Here is a 13487-nt window from a genome sequence, read left to right on the forward strand (position 1 = left end):
TACCAGATCCCGACCTGACACTTTATGTGGATGGTTCATGTATGAGAACTAGTACAGGAGAACTAGTCGCCGCGTATGCAGTGACTACTGACACCGAAGTTATTGAAACACACCGTATTGACACCCTGTCCGCTCAAGCAGCAGAGCTAGTTGCTCTGACACAAGCCTGTATACACGCCAAGAACCTGAAAGTTAATGTTTACACAGATTCACGTTACGCATTCGGAGTTGTACACGACTTCGGAGTGCTCTGGCAGGAGAGAGGTTTCATGACTTCTCATGGAACCAAGATTCAGCATGGTCTCCTTATTCAAGCCCTGTTAGATGCCATACATTTACCGACATCTATTGCTATCATGAAGTGCAAAGCACATACGAAAGTTACTGACATTATTTCCCAAGGTAATGATCTAGCAGATCGCACAGCCAAGCTTACAGCACAGACTCCAGACATTCCAGTTAACATGACACATACTCCATATCCGACTACATGTATGACAGTTAAGGACCCTACACAAGACGTCATAGATATACAGTTACATGCTACCCCCGATGAAATCAAGAAATGGTCCGAACAAGGAGGGGTCCAGACAGATCAAGGATGGTTAACGAAGGGTAGAGCCACATGGTTTCTCCCCGACTCTATGGTTCAAGTCATTATCAATACCGCACATAGTCCAGCACATTTAGGAGAAAAAGCTATGTTAGACAGTATCCAGAACATTTGGTTCAACAAGCATTTACGAGCTGCAGCCAAACAGAAAGTCCGTACCTGTATGATATGTTGTCAGTTTAATCCAGGTAAAAGTGTCCCGGTGGAACAAGGTGGTTTCCAGCCCCCTGACCACCCTTTTGAGGTCCTCCAGATGGATTATATTCAGATGGAGCGATGTCGAGGTTTCAAGTATGTCCTTGTAGTTGTATGCGCTTTGTCCAGATGGACAGAAGCATATCCAGTCCCAGATTACACAGCCGCGACCACTGCCAAGCAGTTGGTTCGTGAGTTTTTCCCTAGATACGGACTCCCTAGAGTCGTATATTCTGATAACGGTCAGCCATTCTCCTCAGAGTTAATGAAACACGTTTCCCTTTTGTTAGGGTACCAGTGGAAGTTCCATTGTGTACGCCATCCTGAAGCAGCCGGTCTAGTCGAGAGACATAATCAGACCCTGAAAATTCGCATTGCCAAAGTCTGTAAAGACAAGGGTGTGGACTGGTTAGTAGCTCTGCCAGTCGCTTTGTTTTATATGCGCATGGTCGCACATTCCAGATCAGGTCTGTCCCCGTATGAGGTCGTATTCGGCCGCCCCCCTAACATGTGGGGTACTCCTAGACCCCGAAGTATTACCGATGTTTCATGTAATATGCTGACAGATTACCTAGCTTCCTTGATGTCTGCCCTCAACTCATGTCGTTCACAGGTTGCCGCCGCATTTCCAGACAATACCGAGGTGGCACCGCATGAAATCGTTCCAGGTTCCCTTGTAATGGTCCGGAATTTCGACAGATCAAGTCCGTTGGAGCCTCGTTGGAAGGAGCCACGTCAGGTCCTCTTGACCACCCGTACCGCCGTCAAGTTGGAAGGCAGAAAAGGATGGATCCACCTTTCTCATATTAAACTTTTCAATGGATTGAAACCTGTTTCTAAAAACATTTCCCAGGATTTCCAGGAATTTAAAAACTGTCAAGACATTGTTTTAAAGGACTGTCCCGCAAAAGACATTATTACAACCCCTCCCTTGTTAGAGAAAACTCCGCAACAGGAGTATAAGTTAAAGCTCAGGTCTAGTAAAATAAGTCAGTCAGTTTGATTGTATAAGTCCTCCCCTAGGTGAAACGGTTAGACTGTTTCTGACATGTATAAAATAGACCCCCATAGTGAGAGAGTCAGTCGAAGTTCAATTCAATGTATCGTTTTTCTGAGTTTCATATTATTCATCAGCATTTTGATTTCCTGCACCAGCTATGCGTTCTATCTGTATTTTCCAGTTCCTCATGCTAATATGTCTGCTAATGCTACAGCAGAGCACACGTTTAGTGATCTGCCTCCTCACGAATATTCTTACCGCCTTGCTATGCGCAACAACACATTTATCCGTATGTTACATTATTCACACCAGACCAGCAATGCCACTAATTGTTGGGTGTGTGGTCGACTCCCCCCTTTCCAGACACCGAAGGGAGTTCTGCCACTCTTTCCTTATCCATTCTCACATAATGGTTCGTGTGGAGCATGGTCCACGTTAACGTCATCCCCAACAGATATGTCTTTTCTTAACAGTATATGTTTTCCAGACAAGAAAGGTTTCCCCCACAGAACAGGTTTAGATCTAGAAAATGAAGTATATAATTTAGGTAATTATTCGTCGAATTTCATGGTCCTGAATGTTCAGTCTGATACTACTCCAGACTTACCTGCTATTTCAGTACTACCAGTCAAAGGCGAATTATGTGTCCGTAGTTATGGTTCCATACATGTAGGTCATAGTGAATGTACTACTGTTATCCAGTATAGTGACAGTGGGAAATCTGTTTTCAAAGCTTCACGTCATTCTTATTTTATTTGTGGTCAAACCGCATATGTCCGTCTGCCCCTCGATTGGGAGGGAACCTGTTACATTGCTTTCCTACTGCCACCTGTTTTCCTAGCCCCATCTGATTATCACAGAAACACACATCTAGTACACATTAGACATAGAAGGGAGTCCCCAATTGTCGATTATACTGAAACTACTCTAGAACAGTATACAGATTTCAATAAAGGTTTCTTCTTCTTTGTAGGACCTGTCCAGAATAGTAAACTGATCCGTAGGTTAACAAGAACCCTTGAAGCTGTAGTAAATGAGACTGCCTCTGCTCTAGGTAACTTAACCGAAGAACAATCTGCTATGAGATTTGTCGTTTTGCAAAATCGTCTCGTCCTTGACGTCATACTGGCCGATAGGGGCGGGGCCTGTAGAGTCATCGGATCTAGTTGCTGTATTTTCATTCCAAATAACGCGCCGTCTGTATATTCAGCTATAACCAGACTCCATAAAATTGCCCATCTGTTACACCAAGATCCAGGCACCTGGACATGGTCAGGTTGGTTCTGGAATATAATTTCCGCCTGGGGATGGAAAGTCCTGTCCTTTCTAGGTATTGCAGTAGCGATTATATTTAGCTGCTGCCTCTGTATACAATGTGGCCCTGCGATTTGCAGCATGTGTGCTACCTCTTGTATTCCTAGTCCCAAGCCCCGTTCTAAATCCCGTTCCAAGACAATTCGAGACGAGCAAATGGTACTGTATGAAATGATAGATGGTATCATGAAAATTGATGTTTCCTGATGGAAACGTAGTGACAAGGAGGGAATGTGGAAAAGTAAATTTTGCCATGTTCTGTGTCCCTACGCCTCATCCATCATATGTTATGTGTGCATGACCAATATGCATATGTTATTCCCCATGTCCGATTAATGACGCAATTACAGTTGTGTCCACCTCTAGTATGTCATTTTCCAGTCCTCGTGAATACTACGAATATCAGGCCTATGTAAAGCTACGTTGCCACGTTTCCCAGTGTGCACGTTATTCCATTATAAAGTCCCCGTTTCTAGGCCTCAAAAGGGCCCGGACATCAGATTCAGCTCCTGTCTCCTGAAAGCCTCGCTGAGGAGCGATACAGCCCCCACCTGTATCCTCGACCCTTCACTTACTTCCTGCCTCGCAGTGCCCGGTGCAGCTTGGCTCTGCCTCTGAGTCTGCCAAGAGTATGTTATAGTTCCAGTTATCAGTTCAGTCCTCCTTCTCTGCATTCCTAAGCTACTGAACTGCATCAATAGTTTCCGTCATCGTCTAGCCTATGCGGCTCCACGTTAGAGAAATACTGTATTTAATGGTCATTTAATATTCTTCATCACGCACTACATGTAGAATAATGCATGGTCCAGTCTTAGAATCAAGTTAGCTTTTCCCCTCATGACTTCTAGTTTATATCAACATGTTCCCTAAACATCAGATACCAGATAGGGTTTAGGTACATGTCGCTCCGACCCTCCAGACTCTAGCCTCTGCTCCTAGCACAGAGTTCGTAGCCCCCAGCTTCTCCTAGTAATACGTCATTGCCAGTTTTCGCGCACCATTAGGTTAGAGGTCCCGGCTCCTTAGGTAGCCCCCTCCTATGTTTCCGCCCATTCATGACATATTCTGTTACGTTTGCATCACATGTCTATGTATACTCCCAGTTACACCTACTTTTACTGTTATCTCTCGCGACTGCTACGCGTCACGCCTTCTGCTCCACCCACTGTTACGCCTACTGCAATGTAATGCTATGTGTTTGCGCTATGTATATAAGTTGATGTATTGTTATTAAAAGTTAGCGCGCTCATTCCAGATCAAGCCCCGGCAGCTGCTGGGCCCCGGTTGTCCTGCCGGGCCCTGTTAACCCCGTTCTATGCAGGTTGTCCTGATCCTGTCCTTATGCTGTAATAAACCTGCAGAAACTCCTACTACCTCGAATCTTGACTCTTATTTATTGAGCTATCTGTTATTCATTCATTCATTCAAAAATAGATCCGGTATTATTTATTTATATACCACATGAAGACGGCTGTAATGCCAGAAACCGGTCCTCGGAAGCTTGTTTCCGGTCAAGGGAAGGCATGGCTTGGCTTGGCAGTTCGGGCTGGACTGTTCCCATGAGGCACAGGGTCAGACTGATTTGCATATAGCCATGTCTGAACTGGGGTGGCAGAGTGGGCTAAAGAACGGTGATGGATTAAACCCAGATCTTTTGCCTGGGTGTGAGTGTTTGATTGGTTCAGATGCTCCGTCCATCACCACCCCCTTTTGTACCGCTTTTGGCCGCCATGCGTGTGGCAGGGTATGCTCAGACGTGAGTCCCTTGCTCACTTTGCCACTGGATTCAAGCAGGCCGGGCTGAAGACGGCTGTAATGCCAGAAACCGGTCCTCGGAAGCTTGTTTCCGGTCCAGGGAAGGCATGGCTTGGCAGTTCGGGCTGGACTGTTCCCATGAGGCACAGGGTCAGACTGATTTGCATATAGCCATGTCTGAACTGGGGTGGCAGAGTGGGCTAAAGAACGGTGATGGATTAAACCCAGATCTTTTGACTGGGTGTGAGTGTTTGATTGGTTCAGATGCTCCGTCCATCACCACCCCGTTTTGTACCGTCTTAGGAGAATAAGCGTCGGGCTGATTATCAAATATCGGAAAAACCGTAGTTAATTTTTTTTATCATGACCCGTCTTATTGTATACAAAAGGGGGTGGTCAAAAAATGGTCTGACCACGGGATGCGGAGGGGGGGGGGTCTTTCACTTTTAGTTTCTCCAGATTAGAGAAAATAGAGTCAAGGAGATGACCTTTAATATGGGTAGCTTGTGGGACTTTCTGAGACAGGTGGCAGGCCCTAAGGTGTTGGACTAGTTTGGTCGCTATTGATGCTGTTGGGTCATCAAAGTGCAAGTTAAAGTCTCTGAGGAGAGTGAAGTTGGCAGAGGTACTCGCCAGATTGATAACGGTTTCCAACAAGGATTTGCAGAATTGGCCCCTAGTTCCCCGGTGGACGATAAAGCAGAATGCCAGGGAGTGACAGTGAGGGGGTAAATTCTATTGAGAAATGGGTATTCCCACAGTCTAATAGTGGGCTGCCTAATAAGCGGCAAGTCATATATTCTTTATAGATAATAGCGATACCGTCGCCTGTCGTTCTGTCTTTCCTCTGAATTGGATATCCCGGGGGAAGTGTTTGCACAATGTTTGGTTCAGAGCTGGTGGTAAGCCAGGTCTTCGTAAGAAACAAAAATTTGGGGTCTGAGTCTTCTAGCAGAGTTAAGATCTCAGTCTTATGTTTGGGCATGGATCGGCAATTAAGTAAAAGTAATTTATAAAATTTCGCAGAAGGGAGAGCGAGTGACGAAGAGAGATTAAAACAACAGTTTAAACAGCTATCCTGATGCTCCTGAAGCGAAATGGAATGTACACATTTAGGCCCTGGGGTTTTGTTTAGCTGTTTTAGCTGCACCCTGGAATAGTGGAGAGCGTCTGAGAGTAAAAGGGCAGAGGTTCTCGCTCATGGGCCCGGCGGGCGCGGACGGGCGCAGACGGGCTTGCCCATGGCGTGCCTTCGGCTTTGATATACCTAATTGGTATATAAAAGTTGGGTGTTATTTGGTGAGCAAAGGGGCTCAAACTATTCAAGGTCCTGAAGAAGGAATGCAAACTGGCTTATTCACTGCACTACAGATACCTCCAGATGTCGCAGAAACATTGCCTACCCGCACAGGAGGTAAAGGATGAAGTCCACTGGAATATTGAATGCTCTCTGGCGCACTACATGAACATGTCCTATACTTGATTTATGACACACTGGTATATAACTTGCAAAAACCATTCGAAAACGTCTGAAATAAATTGGAAGAAAATATATGACAAACAAAATATAGTGATTAGGAAAAGGTATGTAGATACTCACTATGTGGCCATAAGAGCAGCTTTCTTTCAGGCGAACTCAACACAAAATTCTATGCCACACATTCTACACCTGGGTGCAACTAGCCAAATTTAGTAGGTGTCAAGGAAGCATATGCCTTTAAGGAGTGGTTAGGTTAGCATCTTCTTAGAAACACTTTGAGACTATCCTATATATAAAGTTTCTGGAATGGGGCAAAAGTACAGGGCCAGAAAACCATTCAAACAGGGTTTGAAATTCATATGGAATTGGTCAGTGCTGGCGATGTGAAACATTTAACTATACGTTGATATCAACTTGTCTTCTGCGACCACTGCAGCTGCCACCACCACAGCTGTGTAGTTCAGGAGGAGAAATGCCCCTTGGCATGAAAGATGAGGGACAAAGGCTGTATGCCGGTGCAGACAAAATTTATGTGAACAGGGAAAAAAATTCCATTGATGTCATAAGATGTGGCGTCTAAGAAAATAAAGTGGATCGCTGGCAGTAAGGTGGGGAATATTATAGGGTCAAGAGGGACAATGTGTATTCTGATGTTTTGAAATTATATCCACGCTAAGTGCCAAAAACTGGAAACCAATCAAAGAAATTGCTTCCAAGTGATATGGTAAGACTTTGAATAGTGTGATAAAGAAATGCATTCTTCTGTAGAAATTGCAAGAGTCAATATAATGTTAATAAATCACGTTTTCCTGTTTGTGTATTTATAGTTCTCTGTCCTAAGTGACCTTCAAGCACCAACTATAAAACCCAATCAAGGAACACCATGCCATGATGATGAAAGTGGCATCCGTAAGAAGCCTTCAAGGATTTCTCACACTTTTAAAAATAGTTTAGAGTTCAGCGTGGACAGTTTAACCAATGACGCAGGTGAGCCTTTTCTTTTCACTGCTAAAACTCTTTTTGCTGAAAGTATGAAAATGGGATTTAGTGAAGATGGGTTTACCTTTGTGCAATGTACACAAGTCAAATTGTGAATGGTATAAGAAGTAAAATATTAGTATTGGACTGCAGAGCTATGTCTTCAAGGTATATATGCCATATTCTCAATGCATATGCTCATAGTATGAAGCTGTGAGTTTTAAGGTTATGATCCTGGTTTAGCAGACCCAGCAAATACAAATGTATTGAATTTGAACCTTACACTGTAATAATTCAACACCAAGGTGAGTTGTATTTAAAATACATAAAATTGTATTATCTTTTTCAGTAGTGCAGAATATTTAGATAAATCCACATTAAAAAACATAACTGAATGCATGCTCAAACCCACAACAGAGAACATCACACATTAAATAGTGCTGAAAATGCAGGTTTTATCTGCACCATCACGTCTGCTTATTCTTTTCTAGGGTAGGTGTCCACATTTAATGCAGCTTGAACTGTGTCCTTCATTTAATTATTTTATTTTATTTAATTTGAAAAGTTTTATAAAGCGCGAACATGACCCTTGCGGGTATCAGAGCGCTGTACACCGAGGCAAAAGCATGAATAAACTCAGTCCAATGGAGGTCAACACTGTAAAACAACAAGGAGTAAACAATCAAAATCAGGTACCAGGTAGTAAGCCCTGCTAGTTCAGTTTCTCATATAATGCAATATATTTCTTGCTATAATTAGCAAAACAATCATAGAGTGACTTGTCACAACATAGTCATATAAATGACAAATCTGTAATCGGCCCAAGAAGTATTTACCTAGTATAGTTCCAGAAGGGTCCTAGTGTAAAATAACAATTTACCAACCAATCAAAAATAAATATAGAAAGATATGTTGGGATAAATCTGTCAACAAGGGGACTTGAAAGAGAATACAGGATGATGCATTTAATTTTCACTCAGGAAAATTCATTTGGCCTGTTTCTTGAATGAGGCAGTGGAAGGATTGGCTCTAATCTCCGTAGGAAGAGCATTCCAAATTTAGGCGCTAGGCCGTAGAAAGCACGTTTGTACGTACTCTTCTTTTTGAATATAGGAGGTTTCAAGAATAGTGTGGACTTACTTCTTAAGTTCCGACCAGAGCCAGAAAAAACAAGCTTGTGCGCCAGATAGGCCAGAGGGTGGTAATGCAGGGCTTATGCGTGAGGCAAGCTATTTTGTCAAACTTCTGTTTATTAGACAATCTTTGCATGGTACAACAATCACAACGTCATCTTATTCATCACACATAGATGGCTATGGAGAATAGCAGAACTGTACGGCATACAGAGTTATGAACTACACGGGAAACATGCCCTAGCCCACCCCCAGTGGAATGCACACTGGGAGGGAACAGCGTCTAAAAGAAGGCACAAGGCTCTTCATGCAAAATGGTAACAAATGCTACGAATATCCCACCAAGCTGTAAGGCAGCTATACTGTATGTTTGTCTATCAGACGGGGTATGCACGATGTACCAAAGCATTGGAATAACGGCTCCCAAGCGCGGAGCACTGGACTAAAAGAAAAAATATAATCCACCCTGCCCCCCTCTCCCCCTCCCCGTACAAGGTGACAGCCTGAAAAAAAAAGGAGGAGAAAAATAAAAAGGTGCAAGCTACAAAACACTGGATGGTTCATGTTTTACAACTGAAATAGATGGAGTGCCCTGACAGAGGCGGGGCAGACAGTGGACGGGAGACCTCGCGAGAGGAAGGTGACTAGGGGACCCCAAGTGAACTCAACATTTTTAAAATCGTCCCTAAAAATTTCCGACATCCGCTCTATACTGAGAAGCCTGCATAATCTGGAATACCAGAGGGAGAGAGCTGGAGCTTCTCTTTTTTTCCACGCCACCGCTAGCGTGATCTTAGCAGCCCCAATACCCAGCCACATGATCTTTTTATCTGCCCGCGTCTGGTGTTCTAACGAGGGGTCCCGAAGTCCCAGCAGCACCTCAGCCATGTTAGTTGGTATAGGATAGCCCAACATGTCTTTAATATGGACAAGGATCTCTTCCCAGAATGGCCTAATGTGTGGACAGTCCCACCAGATATGCTGGAAATCTCCCAAAAGACCACAGCCTCTCCAACACTGATAGGATGATCCAGGAAAGATTCTGCTAAGTTTGGAAGGATATAGGTACCAGTCCATCATTGTTTTAAGATGTGCCTCCCTGAGATCAGCAGATTGATTACATTTTGTGATATCAGCCCACAAACGGGACCACTCGTCATCTGTGATATCTCGTTGAAGAATATCCTCCCACATTGACATGTAGCGAGGGCGCGGTGCGTGTATGGTAGTGAGAACAAATTTATATATAAATGTTTGTGCCTTTCATGGATTTTGTTTTGACTAGGAAGGATTCGAATTTGGTCAGGGTTCGTGTAGCTCCCTCCCGCACCTGCTGTCATATAGCTACTATATATCTTTATAATGCGTTAAGTTAGCATGGGCACATTACATGTTTAAACGCCATTTTTCCTTTTGCTGCTTCTGCACTCGACACTTAATTGTTGATTTAGCTTTCAACCTAGTAGTTCGTTGTGATTTACATGAGAATAATATGTTATTACTCTGATATCAGCTTTGCTCAATAAACTATGTCTGTACAGAGAGTGCTGAAGCTTCAGGAACAACAAGATACTGAATTGTTATGAGGTCTGATCTTCGCGCCTTCATAGACATAACATAAGTGCAGCTTCTGCCAACTTTGGCTTTAAGGCGGGTTTTATATTGCTTTGCAGGACACACACAAACACACTTGATGCTGTTCGCATGCAGAGAGAGCTGTTGTATGCTGATGTGATCTCTTCATTCTAGGATCCTGAGGTATGGGCCCGCCCTAATTCAACCCAAAGAGACCTTCTTAGCTATTAATATAATATGTGTGGTAGGGAGGGTTCAAGTTCAAGTTCAAGTTCGGGCATTTATATAGCGCACTACTCACCCAGAGGGTCTCAAGGCGCTAGAGGGAGGGGTTCATTATTTGTCGAATAGCCAGGTTTTCAGTCCTTTTCTGAAGGAGATGTGGTTCTGAGTAAGGCGGAGGTGGGTGGGGAGTGAGTTCCAGGTCTTGGCAGCCAGGAAGGAGAATGATCTGCCACCCATGGTGGTTTTTCGGATGCGCGGGACTGCGGCGAGGGCTTGATTGGATGATCTTAGTTGGCGGGTGGGAATGTAGAAGGACAGTCGGGTGTTGAGGCATTCGGGTCCCAGATTATAAAGGGCCTTGTGTGCGTGGGTAAGAAGGCGGAAAGTAATTCTCTTATTGACGGGAAGCCAGTGGAGGTTTTTTAGGTGTCCGGTGATGTGCTCTTGGCGCGGGATGTCTAATATGAGTCTCGCTGATGCGTTTTGGATACGCTGGAGCTTTTTCTGCAATTTTGTTGTAATTCCGGCGTAAAGTGTGTTGCCATAGTCTAGTCGACTCGTGACCAGTGCATGGGTAACAGTCTTTCTTGTCTCGAGGGGGATCCAGCGGAAGATCTTTTTGAGAATGCGAAGGACGTTGAAGCAGGAGGACGATACGGCGTTGACTTGTCTGGACATTGAGAGAGAGGAGTCTAGAATGAAGCCAAGGTTACGTGCATGGTCTGTGGGTGTGGGTGCTGATCCCAAAGCGGAAGGCCACCAAGAGTCGTCCCAATCTGAGGGGGAGGATCCTAGGATGAGCACCTCCGTTTTGTCTGAGTTGAGTTTTAGGCGGCTCTGTTCCATCCATTCGGCTACTTCTTTCATACCTTCGTGAAGATTGGTTTTGGCGGTGTTGGGGTCTTTGGTGAGGGAAAGGATTAGCTGGGTGTCGTCGGCGTAGGAGATGATGTTGAGGTTGTGTTGACGTGCGATGGAGGCGAGAGGACTCATGTAGACGTTGAAGAGGGTGGGACTGAGTGAGGAACCTTGAGGTACGCCGCAGATGACTTCGGTGAGCTCTGAGTAGAATGGGGGGAGTCGGACTCTCTGGGTTCTCCCAGCTAGGAAAGAGATGATCCAGTCCAAGGCTTTTCCTTGTATGCCGATGTTGTTGAGGCGTTGTATGAGGGTGCTGTGACAGACAGTGTCGAAGGCGGCGGAGAGGTTGAGTAGAATGAGGGCCACAGTTTCTCCGTTGTCTAGGAGTGCTCGGATGTCGTCGGTCGCCGCAATGAGGGCGGTTTCGGTGCTGTGTTTGGCTCGAAAGCCGTTCTGTGAGGGATCCAGGGAGTTGTTGGATTCAAGGAAGGCGGCGAGTTGGCTGTTGACGGCCTTCTCGATGACTTTGGCCGGGAAAGGGAGGAGGGATATGGGTCGGTAGTTTTTCAGTTCAGAGGGGTCTGCTGTGGGTTTTTTCAGAAGGGCGCTGAGTTCGGCGTGTTTCCAGATTTCTGGAAAGGTGGCAGAGTTGAAAGAACAGTTGATGACATCGCGGAGTTGGGGAGCGATGATGGAGTCAGCTTTGTTGAAGATGTAGTGGGGACAGGGGTCAGAAGGCGAGCCAGAGTGGATTGAGTTCATGAGGCGAATGGTGTCTTCAGTGGTGATTGGGTTCCAGGAGCTGAGGTTGTTAGTTGGAGGGGTGGGATCTGAAGGGGGTGGGGCGGGTTGGTCACTGGGAGTATTCTTGAAGCTGTTGTGGATGTCGGCAATTTTGTTGTAGAAGAAGGAGGATAGCGCATCGCAGAGGTCTTGGGAGTTAGTGATGTCGTTGGATGCTGCGGAAGGGTTGGTGAATTCTTTGATGATATTGAAGAGTTCCTTGCTGTTATGAGAATTGTTGTCGAGACGGTTCTTGAATGCTGATTTCTTGGCGGATCGAATCAGTTGGTGGTGTTTGCGGGTGGCTGTCTTGAGGGAGGCCATGTTGTCTGGGGTTGGTTCTTTTCTCCAATTCTTCTCCAGGGTGCGGCATGTTTTCTTGGATTTTTTAAGGTCATCATTGAACCAGGGAGCCTTTTTGCTGGATGATTTCAACTGGTGTTTTTTCAGGGGTGCTAGTTCGTTCGCACTGTGGGTAATCCATTGCCTGAGGTTGGTGGCCGCTTGGTCTGGGTCCATTGCTAGGGTGGGGGGGTTTTGGTTGAGTGATGTGAGGAGTTGGTCGGTGGTGATTTTATTCCATTTTCTCCGGGGAATGGGTTGTGGACGGTTGTGGGATAGGGTGGTTTTGTAGCTGAAGTGGACACAGCTGTGATCCGTCCAGTGGAGAGCTGTAGTGCGATCGAAGGAGATGTGCTTGCTGGATGTGAAGATAGGGTCGAGCGTGTGTCCGGCTGTGTGAGTGGGGGTGTCAACAAGTTGTTTGAGTCCGAGATTGGACAGGTTGTCCAGAAGGGAGGTGGTGTTGTTGTCGAGTATGTTTTCAAGGTGGTAGTTGAGGTCTCCTAGAAGAATGTAGTTCTCGGAGGCGAGGGCGTGCGGGCTGACGAAGTCTGTGATGTCGTCGTTGAATTGAGATCGGGTGCCTGGAGGCCTGTAAATGAGGGTGCCTCTAAGGGTGGTCCTGGGGTCGGTGTGGATCTGAAAGTGGAGATGTTCGGCGGTTGCAAGATTGTCGTCAGAGCTGGTTGTGATTTTGATGGTGTTTCTATGGACGATGGCGATGCCTCCTCCAGTTTTTTTATTGGTGCGGTCTTTTCGAATGATCTTGTAAGTGTCCGGTATGGCTATGGCGATGTCGGGGGCAGAAGATGCGTTCATCCATGTTTCAGTAAGGAAGGCGATGTCAGGTGACGCAGTGTCGATTAGGTCCCAGAGTTCTGTTGCATGTCTGTGGACCGAGCGCGTGTTCACTAGGATGCATTTCAGGCTGTTGAGTTCGGAGCTGTGTGTGGAGGAAGTGGGTTTGGTGAGGGTCCTGAAGCAGTTGAACTTGCAGGAGAGGCAGGCGAATGGGCCGTGGGTACGTCCTGGGGTGAGAAATAAGTGTTGTTAACTCTTATTCATTTACAGCATGTTAACATGCTGTCACCATTCGCTTTTTATGGACTAGTAACTATGCTGATAGCTTTGCTTTTGATAATATGTTTCCTTGTATTATCTAAGATACTGCGCCTGAGAAGACGACATTAGTAAATAAATATTTCAAATGTTCACGTGTTCTTCTTTACTCCA

General features: G+C 45.4%; 1 protein-coding gene across 1 annotated transcript in view; it reads left to right on the plus strand.

Annotated features, from left to right (window-relative positions):
* Positions 1 to 13487, plus strand: part of TOGARAM1 (TOG array regulator of axonemal microtubules 1) — a 778500-nt gene that overhangs the window by 146604 nt on the left and 618409 nt on the right. The window contains exon 2 of the mRNA XM_078659754.1: positions 7185 to 7344. Coding sequence (XP_078515880.1) covers positions 7185 to 7344 — 160 coding nt within the window. The remainder of the gene's footprint in view (positions 1 to 7184; positions 7345 to 13487) is intronic.

Source organism: Lissotriton helveticus, chromosome 9 (assembly GCF_964261635.1).
Source record: "Lissotriton helveticus chromosome 9, aLisHel1.1, whole genome shotgun sequence".
NCBI classification, from domain to species: Eukaryota; Metazoa; Chordata; class Amphibia; order Caudata; family Salamandridae; genus Lissotriton; species Lissotriton helveticus.